This window comes from Peromyscus leucopus, chromosome 6, assembly GCF_004664715.2.
Source record: "Peromyscus leucopus breed LL Stock chromosome 6, UCI_PerLeu_2.1, whole genome shotgun sequence".
NCBI classification, from domain to species: domain Eukaryota; kingdom Metazoa; phylum Chordata; class Mammalia; order Rodentia; family Cricetidae; genus Peromyscus; species Peromyscus leucopus.
Genome location: NC_051068.1, coordinates 69464579 through 69481501, shown reverse-complemented (window position 1 = coordinate 69481501; position 16923 = coordinate 69464579). Strand labels below are relative to the sequence as shown.

The 16923-nt window shown below is 42.1% G+C and overlaps 1 protein-coding gene across 6 annotated transcripts in view; it reads left to right on the top strand.

The window, feature by feature from the left end:
• Pip5k1a (phosphatidylinositol-4-phosphate 5-kinase type 1 alpha) overlaps nucleotides 1–16923 on the top strand; it is a 44317-nt gene that overhangs the window by 10524 nt on the left and 16870 nt on the right. For 2 of the 6 annotated variants that reach the window (XM_037206872.1, XM_028857391.2), the window contains exons 2-7: nucleotides 3425–3463; nucleotides 9949–9986; nucleotides 11684–11764; nucleotides 14851–14981; nucleotides 15912–16029; nucleotides 16205–16357. In XM_037206872.1, coding sequence (XP_037062767.1) covers nucleotides 3425–3463; nucleotides 9949–9986; nucleotides 11684–11764; nucleotides 14851–14981; nucleotides 15912–16029; nucleotides 16205–16357 — 560 coding nt within the window. The remainder of the gene's footprint in view (nucleotides 1–3424; nucleotides 3464–9948; nucleotides 9987–11683; nucleotides 11765–14850; nucleotides 14982–15911; nucleotides 16030–16204; nucleotides 16358–16923) is intronic. The other 4 variants (XM_028857395.1, XM_037206873.1, XM_028857393.2 and 1 more) reach the window with 3 other exon arrangements.

Below are 16923 nucleotides of genomic sequence, written 5' to 3'. Positions count from 1 at the left end.
TTTTTGAGACAGGGTTTCTCTGTGTTACAGTCCTGTCTTGGAACTTGCTTTATAGACCAGGCTGGCCTCGAACTCACAGAGACCTACCTGTCTCTGTCTACCTATCTGCCTCTGTCTCCTGAGTGCCAGTATTAAAGGCATGCATCACCACACCCAACTTTCTCACCTTATTTTTATAACTTGAAGCATATCTGGTTTTGGTTTTTTGGGATGGAAAATAGTCCTGGCCTTGAATTTGCTGTATAGCCAAAGCTGGCCTTTAATTCCTGATACTTCTGCTTTTTTTTTTCTCAAGATAGGGTTTCTCTGTGTAGTTTTGGTGCCTGTCCTGGATCTCACTCTGTAGACCAGACTGGCTCTGCCTCCCGAGTGCTGGGATTAAAGATGTGTGCCGCCACTGCCCAGCTCTGCTTCTATTTTATGTTTTAGGATTATTGGATTGTGACACCACACTTTGCCAAAACCTGTTTTGTTTGGTTTTTAAGAATATTTTCAAGTTATAACATCTTTTTTTTTTTAAAGTTTTTATTTATTTTGCATGAGTGTGTGTGTGTGTGTGTGTGTGTGTGTGCCATGGGGTGCATGTGGAGGTCAGAGAACAACTTTGGGAATAGCTTCTAGCCTTCTTACCTATCTGACTTCTTATGTGGGTCCTAGGGGTTGAACTCAGGTTATTAGGCCTGTGTAGCAGGAGCTTTTACCCGCGGAGTTATCTCCCAAACCCCATGCTTCCCTCTCTCAGAGAAGTCTCTTATATATTTTATAGAGGTTTGTTTAAGATTATAGGGTATCCCAGTGTAATATGTCATTCAGAAAAATGATTTGATGTTATGTGTATACATGTGGGGTTGGGGGGGGGATGTTCATGTGAGTTCAGATGCCAGAGGCATCAGAGCTCCTGGAACTGGACTGGCCATCTGCCCAGCCTCCTCTGTTTATTACTAATTTCTTATACTTTCCTCTATGTGTATATATGTATGTCTGTGCATACATTTGTGTGGGAGGATGTCCAAGAACGATGTGTAGGAATCAGTTCTCTTCTTTCCTCCCATGTGGGTCTCAGGGATAGAACTCAGGTTGTCAGGTACCATGGTAAGCACCTTTACTAAATGGCCCTTTAGGCATTTCTTTTTGATTTTTTTTTTCCTTTTTCCTTCTAACTTATTTTTGTGGCATAGGACAGTGATTTTGTTATGAACTTTAATTGGGGTGGTGGTGGTAATGGTTTGTTGGGTGCCTGTTGAGCACTGGAGTATTGGGAGCTAAAGGTTTTAAAACAGAGAGAATGACACTAAAGCTTTCTCTGTGTGTCTCTTTAGTTTGTAGTATACAGATTAACATACTTCTTGGGCTGGAGAGATAGCTCAGTGGTTAAGGGCATTGACTGCTTTTCCAGAGAACCCGGGTTTAATTCCCAGCATCCTCATGGCTCAATTCCCAGCACCCACATGTCAGCTCACAACTGTCTTTAACTCTGGTTCTAGGGGATCTGGACACCCTCTTCTGGCCTCCATGGGCATATGGGCATGCACATGGTGCACAAAGGCAAAATATCCATACATATAAAATAAGAACGAATCAGTCTTAAGCTGGGTGGTGGTGGTGCACACTTTTAATCCCAGCACTCGGGAGGCAGAGGCAGGCAGATCTCTGAGTTTCAGGGCAGCCAAGGCTGATTGTTACACAGAGAAACCCTGTCTCGAAAAACCAATGAATAAATAAATAAAAGGTTTATCCAAGGCTGTTAAACAGAGAAACCCTGTCTCAAAAAACCAAAAAATAAACAAATAAATAAACAAGAAATAGACAAATAAATAAATAAAAGGTTTATCTATGGTTCAAGAAAAATAGAAGCTAATCAAATCAAGCTGATACCAGCATATATACAGTTTCATATTTGAGGACCTTTTATATATGAATAAGTACATGTATAATTGTTTTCAAGTATATTGTATTCTTTTTTCCCCATTTTATTTTTCTGTATATGGGTGTTTTACCTGCGTATATGTCTGTGTACCACATGTGTGCAATGCCTACAGAAGCCAAATGAGGCCATCAGACCCCTGGAACTAGAGTTACAGAGTTACAGATACTTGTGAGCTGTGGGTGTTGGGAAAAGGCTTCATCTCTTCAGCCCTTAAACTTTCTTTTAAAACAACTTTTTTTCTTTTCATTAATTTACTGTGGAGCTGGGTGTAGTGGTTCACACCTGTAATCTCAGAGTTTGGAAAGCTACGGCAGAACGTTAGGAGTTCAAGGTCAGGCTGAACTGCATAGTAAGACCTTGACTGAAATTTTTTTAATTTTATTATGACATGCCATCTAAGCTATCTATAAACATGTATTTAAAAATAATGATTATTTTATATAAAATAATGGTTATATAGTATTCCACTTTAAACTACACCCTGATTTATTTGATTTATTTATCCTTGTTTACTTATTTCTTTCCAATACAGTACTTGTATATTTATACTTATTATGTACACTACTACAGTGAATATTCTTTTATATATATATATATAAATTTTTTATTTTATTATATAATTATATATGTGTGTGTATGTATGTGTGTGTGTGTGTGTGTGTGTGTATATATAGCTTTGTGCCTTTCCTGGAACTCACTCTGTAGCCCAGGCTGGCCCAGAACTCACAGAGATCCGCCTGCCTCTGCCTCCCTAGTGCTGGGATTAAAGGCGTGCATCACCACCACCACCACCACCACCACCACCACCACCACCACCACCCTGGCAAATATTATTATATATGTACCTTATATAGAAGCCTGTGTATGGAATAGCTTTAGATCTGAAAAATTCGTCCATTTGGAATCCACTGGATAGGTAAATTATTTGGAGTAAAATTTTGCGACTATTGGAATTTTTTATTTGCTCCTTTTTTTTTTTTTTTTTTTTTTTTTGATTTTCGAGACAGGGTTTCTCTGTGTAGTTTTGCGCCTTTCCTGGGACTCACTTGGTAGCCCAGGCTGGCCTCGAACTCACAGAGATCCGCCTGCCTCTGCCTCCCGAGTGCTGGGATTAAAGGCATGCGCCACCACCGCCCGGCTTATTTGCTCCTTTTCAAACAGGTTTTCTCTATGTAGCTCAGGCTGTCCTGGAACTCACTTTGTAGACCAGGCTGTCTTTGAACTCAGAGATCAGCCTACCTCTGCTTCCTGAGTGCTGGGATCAAAGGTGTGTGCTACCACTGCCTGGCAACTACTGAATTTTTGTGCCAGAACTACATCTGTTGGATAGGAGCAGTTTGCCTAGAAGGACTAAAGTAGTCAGTCAACGGTGTGGTGCTGGACACTGAGCACCATGGTGTGCGTATAGATTTTTATTGAATAATGTGAATATATTTAGTCTACCATAACAAATAGTACCCCAAAAGTAAGTGATAACTTTCTGTTTTCCCTTATTAGGTTTCAACTTTCTGTGCTGTGGTGTCCACCGTAAGAGAGGTAGATCCGATGTGTGTCTGTGCTAAAGAAGCATGAGCTTCTTGCAGTAACTAGCAGCCAGCTCTTCCCCATTACAGTTATAACACGCGATGTTCCTCTCCCAGGTCAATGCTATCTTAACATGGATGTGTACCCCTTCTCAGTTTTGTTACAGTAAATTAACCCCAGCTTTTTCCTTTTTGTTTTTTTTCCTTTTGTTAGTTCAGCTCTTTTTTTTTCTTTTCAATTTATGTTACACTTATTCCTCTTGAGTTTTCCCATCCTGTAGATGGGGGTTTAAAATGTATGCTTATTCCTGAGCACGGTGTCCTATGTCTTTAATCCCAGTGCTCAGAATGGGGAGGCAGGAGAACTGCCATAAGTTTAAGACCAACCTGAGCTGCATACGTGAATTATAGGTGGAGCTGGGTTACAGAGTAAGACCTTGTCTTGGAAAAAAAATAATCATTCACAGTGATACTTGATAGCGTTTCTAGAACAATTACTACAAGTCCTTATGTGACTTGATTCTCTTAACAACTCCGTGGAGGTACATCTGTTCCTATGTTCTCTTTCTTTCTTTCTTTCCTTTTCTTTTCTTTTCTTTTTTTTTTTTGGTAGGGGTGGGGTGGGGTTGCAGGAGATTGGTCCAAGACCTTATAGATTTGTTCTTTTCTCTCTTTTACTTTTCTTCTTTTTTTTCCTGGAGCCCATATTCCTACCCACTGTGTTGTTGCCCCTCCTAGTCTGTTTCTCTGGTGCTGTGGATAAACCCAGTGCTTTGAACATGGAAGAGGAGCAGCACTCTGCTAGATTCCCTGTTCTCCCCTTGCTAACCTGTGTGAACTAACTTGGCTGTAAACTAGCTATTTCTTTCTGAATGGATTCTGCTGAGCCAGAAGTCCTTCAAGAAGGAGAGAGTAGCATAGAACAGAACTTAATCTTTCTGATCTTCAAAAGCATAGAAATTCTGAGCTCTTGCAAGCACAGTATATGAATTATTAGTCATTCTTTCAGAAACTATTTTGAAAGTAAACGTGTAATTTTAAAATGATTTATTTATTTTGATTTTATTATTTTATGTGTATGGGTGTTTTCTTTTTTTTTTTTTTGGTTTTTCGAGACAGGGTTTCTCTGTGTAGCTTTGCGCCTCTCCTGGAGCTCACTTGGTAGCCCAGGCTGGCCTCGAACTCACAGAGATTCGCCTGGCTCTGCCTCCCGAGTGCTGGGATTAAAGGCGTGCGCCACCAACGCCCGGCAGTGTATGGGTGTTTTCTTGCATGTTTTTTTTTGTGTGTGTACCCCCTGTGTCTGATGCCTGTAGAGGCCAAAAGATGGTATAGAAACCCTTGGAGCTATGGTTACAGATGGTTGTGAGCTGCCATGTGGGTGTTGGGAATTGAATCAGGTCCTCTGGAAAAGCAGTCAATGCTTAATCTCTCTAGCTCTGTTAACAAATGTTTTTTTTTTACCAAGAATTAGTAACTAATCTTGTAGACAAGTACAAGATATCTAAAAGAAACTCTTGAGTTTATTCTATTGGAAGTCTTCTTTTGGTCTAATATAAACATAGCAGTGAAAAGTCATGCTGTTTTGTTTTAAATTTTTATTTATTTTTTTTTTAATTTACTGAGTGTGTATGAGAGAGAGAGAGAGAGAGAGAGAGAGAGAGAGAGAGAGAGAGAGAGAGAGAGAGATTTGTGTCGGGACATGTATATGTGGAGGGCAGAGGGCACCTGTGGACTCAGTTCTCTCCTCTCACCTTTACAAGGGTTCAGAAGATAAACTAAAATTAGTAGATTTGTGTCACAAGTACCATCTTGCCAGCTTTGCTTTCGTTTTGTTTTGTTTTTGAGAAAGGTCTCATGTAACTGAGGCTGGCCTTATACTCAGAGAGATCTGACTGCCTCTGCCTTCCAAGTGCTGGGATTAAAGGAATGCTCCTGGCTGACTTCTGGAGGTTTTTTTTTTGTTTTTCTTTTTGAGACAGGATCTCTCTCTCTCTCTCTCTCTCTCTCTCTCTCTCTCTCTCTCTTTTTAAAGATTTATTTATTTATTTCGTATACAGTGTTCTGCCTGCATGTGTCCCTTCAGGCCAGAAGAGGGCACCAGATCTCATTACAGATGGTTGTGAGCCACCATGTGGTTGCTGGGAATTGAACTCAGGACCTCTGGAAGAACAGCCAGTGTTCTTAACCGCTGAGCCATCTCTCCAGCCCAAGACAGGATCTCTTTATGTAGTCCTGACTGTCATGTAACTCTGTTTACATCCACCTGTCTCTGCCTCGCAAATGCTGGCTTGTGCCACCATGCTGGCCCAGCTAACATCTTTATTTTATTTTATTTTTTTTGGTTTTTCTAGATAGGGTTTCTCTGTGTAGCTTTGCACCTTTTCTGGAACTCACTTGGTGGCCCAGGCTGGCCTCGAACTCACAGAGATCCGTCTGGCTCTGCCTCCTGAGTGCTGGAATTAAAGGCATGTGCCACCACCGCCTGGCTCCCAGCTAACATATTAAGCAAAGACAAAAAGGTACTTTCTGAAATGTGTTTATTAGTCTATTCCTGTAATCCTAGCTAGTGTAGGAAGATTGCTTTAAATTTGTAAGGGCAGCCTGGGCTATATATCTCATGCTAGGCTAGCCTGGGTAGAGACCCTGTCTCAAAAAAAACAAAACCATAAAGAATACCTGTACTTGCTGGGCTTTCTGAGCCAGGTGTGTATGCTGGAAGCAACTTAGGAGGCTAAGGTAAGAGGATCATTTGGGCAGTATAGCAAGACCCCATCTCAGAATAAAAATGCTGTTATTATTTTGTTTTGTTTTTGAGACAGGGTTTCTCTGTGTAGCACTGGCTGTCTTAGAACTTGCTCTGTAGACCAGGCTGGCCTTGAACTCACAGAAACACCCCTGCCTCTCCCTCCTAAGTGGTAGAATAAAGGCATGGGCCACTGAGTCTGGCTAAGCCCAGCTTTGTCGTTTGTGAAGCAAAGTCTTTTGTGATTTTTTTTTTTTTTTTTTGAAGTGAGACCTCTAGCTCACTTCAAACTCATGTAGCAAGGTAGCACAGATTAGATCCTTCTGCCTGTGCCTCTCAGGATGGTGGAAACAGAAATATGTGGTATCACAGCTTTCTTCCCTCCCTCCTTTCTCTTTTTACCTCCGCTATCACATCCTCCCCACTAGCTGCTTTTTATCCATTGCCCTCTCCCTAAATCTCCCTCCTCCGTATCTTGGAATGTCTTAAAAAGTTCAGTTCTCTTACAGTTTCACCGACAGACACTTCAGAACAATGTTTCTGCAGATCTGGGCATGGTGCAAGCCTGCAGTTCTATCCTGTGGGAGGTGAATACAAGAGGATTAGGAGCTCAAGGTCATCATCACCTACATACCAAATTGGAGGCTAGTCCATAACTGCAGAAGACACTGCCTCAAAAACCAAGAAAAGGGGAGAAAATAGGTCTATAGATAAGTAGTCTTTTTGGGGAGGTAGAATGTTACAACAATCACAGTATTATTGTTGTATCTACAAACTCAAGAATAATTGTGGCTAGAAATGCAGTTCAGTGGTAGGACATTTATTTGTTGTGTCTGCATGTGTGCGAGGGTGTGCGTGCCACAGCACATGTATGGGCGGCCAAAGGGCCTCTTGTGGGAGTCGGTTCCTTCTTGCCATATGGGGTTTCAGAGATAGAATTCAGGTCATTAGGCTTTGGCAATTGCCCTTCCCTCTCAGTGGTCTTCCTAGCCCTGAAGCCTTGGATTTGTTCCCTGGTGCTGCAAAAGAACAAACAAGTAAATAAACACTTAATAAAAATTATTATTTGCCAGGTGGTGATGGCGCTCGCCTTTAATCCCAGCACTTGGGAGACAGGCAGACAGATCTCGAAGCCAGCCTGGTCTACAGAGGGAGTTCCAGGACAGCCAAGGCTACATATAGAAACCTTGTCTTAGGGGGAAAAAGAATTATTATTTAAATTTTCTCTCTTAAGGCTTCTGTCTACATTTTAAAATTGTTTGTGTGTGGGGAGGATGTTGTGTGCTGTGGCATACTTAGGGAGGTCAGGTGTCTGTTCTCTGCCTCCACCATGTGTCCTGGGACCAGACTTAGGTGGCGGCACCTTCACCCACTGACCCATCTTGCTTTTCCAGTCAGCATCTAAACAAGTTAGGTAAACGTCTCTTAAATCTTAATTTAAATAGCCCATACTCCTGGAAGACAGATGAGATAGATGTATTTGGTTTTTGTTTTGTTTTGCCCAGCTGAGATGTAAGCTTTTAAAAGTTTTATACTAGCTGGGCGGCGGTGGTGCATGCCTTTACTTCCAGCACTTGGGAGACAGAGGCAGGTGGATCTCTGTGAGTTAGAGGCCAGCCTGGTCTACAGAGGGAGTTTCAGGACAACCAGGGCTGTTACACAGAAAAACCCTGTCTCGAAAAAACAAAAAAAATAAAATTTTATACTAATAGGTAGGGTGATGGTATGGACTTGTAGTCCCAGTCTCAGGAAGTGGAGGCAAGATGATCAGGTGTTTAAGACCAGCTTTGCTGTATGTTTGATCAGGAGTTAGAGGCCAGCCTGGGCTATGTGAGATCTTGTCTTTTTTGTTCATTTGTTTGTTTTTCCAAGTCAGGGTTTCTCTGTGTAGCCCTGGCTGTCCTGGAACTCACTCTGTAGACCAGGTTGGCCTTGAACTCTTAGAGATCCACATGTTCTGCCTCCCCAGTGCTGGAATTAAAGGCTATGCCACCACTGCCTGGCTATTGAAGATATTTTAAACAAATGCTAGGAAAACTTTCTGATGAACAATAGTCTATTGTTTGTATGAGACAGTATCACGTGGTTCAGGCTTTCCTTGAATTCACTGTGTAAATAGTATGACCTTGCTTCCATTTTCCAAATCCTAGAGTTAAGGAGAGTACTGCCAGCTAGATCTTCCAGGCTTTAACCCACCACCACCACCACCACCAAATGGGAAATAGATTCAGATCTATATGTTCTAAGCAAGTGTTCTATCCTAGCCCGATGTTCTGGTCTCATCTGTGGAGGTATAGCTTTTTATTGTTTTGTTTGGGCCTGAAGTTTACTGTGTAGCATACTCTAGCCTTGATGAACTAGCAAGCTTCCTGCTTTGATAATCCTGCTTCAGCCTCTGAAGTGCTGGAACTATAGGCATATGCTACTAGACCGAGCTCCTTGGGTATCTGTCTGTCTCATGGGCCCTTTCTCCTTCTGCCATGTGTCACTGACGTTTTCTTTGATGGTTAAATGTATTAAGAACAGTTGCTAGTCTTGGTGGTACACACCTTTAATTTCAGCACTTGGGAGGCAGAAACTTGGATATCTGAGTTGGAAGCCACCCTGGTCTACAGAGTGAGTTCCAGGACAGCCAGGGCTACACAGAAACCCTGTCTCTAACCCCGCTCCCCAAAAAAAGAAAGAAAAAAAGGGACAATTATGCTTCCCATTGAAAATAGTAACACTGGGCTGGTGAGGTGGGTCAGTGGGTAAAGTTTGATAACCTGAGCTTGATCCACAGCACCCACATAAAGGTGGGGGAGAACTCATTCCACAAAGTTGCCCTCTGGCTGCCACACGTATGTCATGGTTCACATGACACACATACCAGACACATAATGATAAATTATGAAAGGAGAATTTGACCGTATGAGTTAGAAAGGGGGTAGAATAAGGATGGAGTATGTGGCCTGGTATTGTGCCTTTAATCTCAACACTCAGAGGCAGAGGTAGGCAGATCTCTTGAGTTCAAGGCCAGCCTGGTCTACAAAGTGAGTTTTAGGGCCAAGGCTACACAGAGAAACCCTGTCTCAAAAAGCAAAAATATGTGTGTGTGTGTGTGTGTGTGTGTGTGTGTGTGTGTGTGTGTATGCATAAGGCTCTTGTAAGTATGAAAGAGGTGAAATTACTAGCCATGTAAGCCAAAAGCAGTCAAGTTTATATCTGGATGTGGTGCCACACTCCCCCCACCCCACCTCCCAGACAGGGTTTCTCTGTGTAGTTTTGCTCCTTTCCTGGATCTCACTCTGTAGACCTGGCTGGCCTCGAACTCACAGAGATCTGCCTGCCTCTGCCTCCCTAGTGCTGGGATTAAAGGATGTGTACCACAACCGTACCGCCCGGCAGTGCCTCACTTTTTTAATTCTAGTAAGAAGTGGGTGGAGATAGAATCAGGGAAGGTCATGAGCCAGGAATCAGGAAATAAGCAGCGTAGAGGCCAGTAAATGAGTGAGTGAGTGAACAAAGAAAGAAGTGAATAGTTTTTCAGAGTTGTCCTCTGATAGCTAAATAAATGATCAAGGTGCATACACATATACACACAATAAGTAAGTCAGTAAATTTTATTTTAAATGGATTTGGTATTAGTGCGAGAGGCAATAAGTAGTTCATCACCATGTTTAGTTTGACTTAAACCTTGACCCTCATAGTGAGTTTGGTAGAGGTTTTGTGACTGTGTTTATATATACTTAAGATTTTTTTCTTTTTTTAAGCAGCAGCATCTGGAATCAGGAGACCCACAGGATCTGAGGTGAGTTTAATATTGATTCATTGTTGCTAAAAGTATAATTCTGGCATAGGAGACTCTATCCAGGTATGTCCAAACTTCTGACATCACAACACACTGCTGTCATGCACAGAGTTCATACTTGAGAGCCATGTAATTGAGTTACAAAAAAAAAAAAAGAAGAAAGAAAAGAAAAAGAAAAAGAAGGACTAGAGAGATGGCTCAGTGGCTAAGAGCACTGGCTGTTCCTTCAGAGGTCCTGAATTCAATTCCCAGCAACCACATGGTGGCTCACAACCATCTATAGTGCGGTCTGATGTCCTCTTCAGGCATATATAAAGGTGTACAGTTACCCAAAACGGGGCCCAGGACCCTGCAGGTCCCCCTTTTATTAAAAAATGAGCTTCTGACTTGGGTTGCATGGGACATCAACAGGTCACCTTACCCATCATGGAGACACCTGCCCAGGCCACACAGGCACTCTGTCTTAGGTTGGTCGCTCTGTCTTAGGTTGGTGAGTGCCCCCCAGGAATTACCTGTCTCTGAATACTCATTATCATACCGGCTCAATCGCGTGTGAGCTGCATGGTTAATTGCTGCCAAAGATCTCAAAATGGCACTGGGCTTGCAATCTCTGTGTTCGATACAGAAAAGACCAACAGAGGTCCTATCTCACCCATAGCCAGTAGGTTAAAGGCAACGGAGCCATTCCCTTCCTTAATGAGCCATACTGTACGTTGGAGTCCTTGTAAGATAGTGTCCCAAAAGCAACTGGAACTTGAGTTTATAAATTTATAATTTATAATTTTCAAAGCCAATCGAGATGTATATAACTACTGAATTAAATTTATCATGCCCAATAGAATGAAAGATAAACTAACTGTGGTAGCTACTTTTGTTGTCAGGGCCTCGCTAACTGTTCTTATAACTTAAATTAACCCATTTCTATAAATCTATACCTTGCCACGATGGCTTACCGGCGTCTTCACATGCTGCTTGTCATGGTGGTGGCTGGCAGTGTCTCCCCCACTCAGCCTTCCACTTCCCAGAATTCTCTTCTCTCCTTGTCCTACCCATACTTCCTGCCTGGCCACTGGCCAATCAGTGTTTTATTTATACAGAGTGATATCCATAGCACTTTCCTGTGCAGAATATCTTCGATTTTCTATTTTTCCCCACATAGAGATGTTCTAGCCCCATTGTTTCACTTCCATACTTGTGTCAGGGTTCAGAATGCTAAACTTGCACTTTTTTCTGAGATTTCAGGTTTTTCTCTTACAATATCTTTCAAGGTCTTTGAGGTAATATATTTTTACTATTTTAGTTGTTATTATTTTTGACCTGATACAGCTCAAATTCACTATTGGACTTGAACTGCTAGTCATTCCCCTCCCCCGTCCCAAGTAGTAACAGGGCTTATAGGTGATCACTACCACGCCCTTTTATTAAGGGTCTTAAGATTGTGGAGTACTGTTTTCACTAGTCTTGTCCTCTGGATTCTAACTTGATGGATATTAATGACATGGAGAGTAACTTGGTGTTGGTTGCACTGGCATATTGACTCCTGGGAATAGCTAGTTAGAGTCTGCTCTGATGGTTTTATTCCTTTTATATTTCTGGAACTAACGATCCTTTAACTCATCCTCCCAAATGCTGCAGTTATAAGTATGTACCATTACCTGGCCATATATTAATCTAATTCTTCTGTTTTTTTTTTTTAGGTACCATTTGCCTCTGTCATGCCTGTCAAAAAAATAGGCCACCGAGGTGTTGATTCCTCTGGAGAGACTACATATAAAAAGGTAAGTCTGGACAGACTGGCTGGGACATCTTACTTGGTAACACACCAAGGGCAATACTGTTGTTTTCTTTTCTTGAGATTGTGTCTCATTCTAAAATAGGGTGATCTGGAATTCACTATGTAGTTGAGGCTAGCTTTGAACTTCCTGTAGTCTTTCTTCCTCAGCCTCCCAAGGGCTTAGATTATAGGTATGAGCCACCATGTCTGGCCAGTACTGTTCTTGGTACTGCTCTCCACAAACTTTTTCTTATTTTGTTTGTTGGTTTGTGGTTTTGTTTCATTTGAGACAGGGTCTCTCTATTTAGTCTTGACGGGCCTGGAATTCACTGTAGACCATGCTGTCTCAGACCCACAGAGATCTGCCTGTCTTTGCTTCCTGAGTGTAGGAATTGAAGGTGTGCACCACTACACCCAGCCCATTTGTTGATAGACAATGAATATAATGTAACTTGTGTTTTGAAATTAATTCACAAAGAATGAATTATTTTCTTTTTATATATGTGATTAAAGGAGACTGTTGCTAATGAAAAATCTAGTGTTGGTTGATACTATCTTTTTAAAAAAAATTTAAAAAATGGGGTCTCTCTACATAGCCCCCAAACTCACTATGTAGGCCAGGACAGCTCAAACTCACAGAGATCCACCTGTCTTTGCCTCCCAAGTGCTGCGATTAAAGGTATGCACTACCATGCCCAGCCATGGTTGATACTTTCATTGAGTGGAAGAAATTAGATTTCATTATTAGATAGAAATATTGCTGAGTCCTAAAAGGCCACTTTTTCCCTTGCCACAGGAAACCTGAGTTTTTGTTTTGTTTTGTTTTCCTCCTTTTTGAAAATGGGGTCTTTTCCATACCCCAGGCTGATCTCAGACTCACTGTAACAGAGGATGACTTTGAATTCCTGACCCTTCTTCCTTCCATCTCCTGAGTTCTCTGAGATTTATAAGCATGTACCACACCTACCTGGAGTCCTGTGTCTCTTCTCTTCTTCTCCTTCTCCTTCCTCTTCCTCTTCTTTTTTCTCCTTCTCTCCTCCTCCTACTCTTCTTCTTCCTCCTCCTCCTCTTCCTCCTCCTCCTTTTCCTTCTCTCCGCCTCCTCCTTTTTGTTTTGTTTTGTTTTTTTTGGGATAGGGTTTCTCTGTGTAGCTTTGGAGCCTGTCCTGGAACTCACTCTGTAGCCCAGGCTGGCCTTGAACTCACAGAGATCCACCGGCTCTGCCTCCTGAATGCTGGGATTAAAGGCATGTGCCGCTGCCGCCGCCGCCGCCACAACCACCACCACCACCCGGCTTTTTCTTTTTCTTTTCTTTCTTTCTTTTTTTTTAAGACAGGGTCTCATAATATAGTCCAGACTGTCCTTGAACTTGCTATATACTGTTGGATACCTTGCAGCTAGAGTTACAGGCTGCTGTGATCCCCTGTTGTGGATGCTAGGGACTGAACTCAGATCCTCTGGAAGAACAGCAACCCACTCCAGACCCAATTATCACCTCTAATACATTTTCCCTCTGAAATTTTACTGTTTTCACATTTCTCAGAGTTATCTTGACATTTTTTTTCCATCTTTTTTCTTCTTTCTTTCTTTTTTTTGAGACAGGGTTTCTCTGTATAGGCCAGGCTGTCCTGGAACTCAAGAGATTCTGCCTCCTGAGTGCTGGGACTTAAGGAGTACACTACCACCACATAACTAAATTTAGTATTATTTTTTGTTTTATGGTGTTTTGCCTTTTATGTATGTCTGTGCACCACCTACATGCCTGGTGCCCAAAGAGGCCAGAGAAGGTGTTGGATCCCCTCAAACTGGAGTTACAGATAATTGTGAGTCACCATGTGGGTGGTTGTGCCCTCTGGAAGTGCAGCCAGTGCTCTTAACACTCTCTCTCTTTTTTTTTTCTTTTTACATTTTCTGATTCTTTTTTTAAGTTGCTAAGTCTCAAGTTGCTCAGTATTACCAAGTAAATTTGTACTTTTTAACAGTGGTGATTTGCAAAGTGACTAGAAACCAGCCTTCCAGTATCTTTTCTTCCACAAACACAACCATGTGTCTTCAGACCCACGGGATCTGATTCCTTCTTCTGATCAGGATGCTGCACTTAGACATACATACATGCAGGCAAAATACCCATACACAAGTTGAATTTTTCATGTGTAGTGGTTTTCCTTTTCTTTTTTGGTGTGTGTGTGTGTGTGTGTGTGTGTGTGTGTGTGTGTGTGTGTGTGTGTGTTTGAAACAGTATCTGTGTAGTCCTGGCTGGCCTGGAACTCTGTGTAGACCAGCCTGGCCTCCAAATGCACAGAGATCCACCTGCTTCTGCCTCTGAAGTGTTGGAATGCATGACCATTCCTGGCCATGTTTTCCTTTTTTAATTAAGAAGCTTTTTGTTTGTTTTTTACTACTTTAATGTTCTTGGAATACTTGTTCTTCTTTCAGAGGACAAAAGCTATACAGTCAGAACTATACAGTCAAATCAGAATCTCTGTTAATGTTCATTATATTCTTTATCAGATGAATCAAATGTTTGGAGGGGCTCAGCCACCCCCAGGGCAAGTAGTAGTAGTGATATGGAGCTCTTCCCTAACTGAGGCCAGCACAGATTGTCCTCTTTGCTATTCTGAATGTTCACTGTTTTTTCAATCGTTTCTAGGGTTAATTGCAGTGTCGAGGACTGGGTTAGCCTAAATTCTGTCTAAACTATTGGAAGGGCATTTGCTTTCAAGTGTTTCTTCTTACATTTCCATCATGGGTTTAGTGGGTTTGATTCATTGGTTTGGTTTCTTAAGTCCAAGTGTAGACCAAGCTGACCTAATTTGTAAATTTCTTGTCTTAACCATTTAAGTGCTGGGATTCCAGGTGTGTGCCTCTATGCCCAAATTTCTCCTTGGTTATTATTGGTATGGTCAGACTTTTGTTTGTTTTCTTTGAGGGGTTTCAGAGTTGAAATACAGACAGAGTCTTTGTTTGGCCTTGAACTTAAGGCAGTCCTCCTATTCTTGTGTTCTGTGATTATAGGCATGTGCCACCATCCTCAGACTTTGTTTAGACTTGATACCAGAACGTTTCTGTCATTTCTTTACTGTTTTTTAGACAACTTCATCAGCCTTGAAAGGTGCCATCCAGTTAGGCATTACCCACACTGTGGGCAGCCTGAGTACCAAGCCCGAGCGAGATGTCCTCATGCAAGACTTCTACGTGGTGGAGAGTATCTTCTTTCCCAGGTACAGAGGTCAATTCATATTTAAGAGAGTGTCCTAGACAGTCGGACTTTCTTTACATCAATCTTGGGGCTCTGGTCTAATTTCTTGTCAGTCTTGAACCTTCTTGTAAATAGGGTAAGTGAGATTAGAGAGCAGGCTTTGCCATATGCCTCTGGCCAATGGAACGCCATATATAAAAACAAACAAACAACTTATTTAGGCTAGTGAGATGGCTTAGCAGATAAAGATAAAGCCTAACAACCTGAGTTTGATCCCCATAATGGGGATAATTGAATCCTGCAGGTTTTCCTCTGACTTAACACATGTACCAAAGCATGTATGCTTGGGTGCACACTCATGCATTCTCTCTCTCTCTCTCTCTCTCTCTCTCTCTCTCTCTCTCTCTCTCTCTCTCAGAATAAATGTAATCTAAAAAGTTTCAGAGCTGGATAAGATGGCTCAGTGGTTTAGAGCACCTGCTGCTTTTTCAAAAGACCTAGGTTCATTTCCTGGCACCCACATTTTGGCTCACAACCATTTGTAACTCTAGTTCCAAAGGATCTGACACTTTCTTGGCCTCCAAAACCACCAGGCATATATATGGTTCATAGACATGCATGTAGGCAAAACATTCATACATACAGAATTAGCTATGCTTGGTAGTGCCTGTAATCCCAGCATTTGTAAGCAGAAACAAATTGATCTCTATTAGTTTGAAGCCAGTCCTGGCTACATGGTGAGACCCTATCTCAAACAAACAAACGCTTTTAAATGTCTTAATGCCTTGGCTAGGAGGCAATGTTGTGCCTTTGTCCCACAAACTGATTTATCTTCATCCCTGTTGTGTCTCTCAGAAGTATGGTTGGGCATCCCTTTTAGCATCTGCCCAGGGTGGATTCCATGGGTAATGGGGTCTACCAAGTTAAGGTTTCTTTATATTCAATCCCACAGTGAAGGGAGCAACCTGACACCAGCGCATCATTACAATGACTTTCGTTTCAAGACTTATGCACCTGTTGCCTTCCGCTACTTTAGAGAGCTATTTGGCATCCGGCCTGATGATTACTTGGTAAGTTTCTTGTCGCAGAACCTGTGATTATAAGGTCAGAGGAATATTCCACAAAGTATTTCTCTCTTCCACCATCTTGCTTTAGTGTTGTTTAGAATGGATGTTTGTCTGTGCCTGATTTCTGTGATAGGCGGCCCTGGCATAACTGACTCTTAATGTCCTCTCTTATTTTCAGTACTCCCTTTGCAGTGAACCATTGATTGAACTCTCCAACTCTGGAGCTAGTGGTTCCCTCTTCTATGTGTCCAGTGATGATGAGTTCATCATTAAGACAGTCCAGCATAAAGAAGCAGAATTTCTGCAGAAGTTACTTCCGGGATACTACATGGTGAGTGAGGAGCGCTGGCAGAGGCTATCCTCAGCTGTACCAGTCTTTGGGTCTTCATGTTGGGGTTTGAGTTTACTTAGAGGTCAAAGTCAAGACAGATGATTTTTTTGGTGCTTTGGGTTTTGAGACAGTATCTTCCCTGCTGCCCTTGAACTACTGATCATCCAGCTTCTGCCTCCCAAGTACTGGAATTACATGTGTGCTGCCACCGCACTGGGTTTAAGTGGTGCTGAGCATTGAACCCTAGGCTTTGTGAATGCTGAACTAGCACTCTTTCTGATGTGTTTGTTTGTTTTGAGACTGGATCTTCCTGTGTAGCCCAAAGCCATTCCTGAATCTCCTGCCTCTGACTCTGTGGTATCGGGATTATCAGTGGCCATCACCATGCCTGGGCTAATACTGTTTTCTCTTTAAACTCTCTTAGTTGCCAGGAGAAATTTTGTACATACAAATATGTAGTTCAACACATTTTACCTAAACCCCTTGTAAAGCAGAGGAACAGTGGGTAGCAACTTTTGCCTTGAGTTTCATTGAGAATCAGCTAACTTGCTCTACTGCTTCTTACT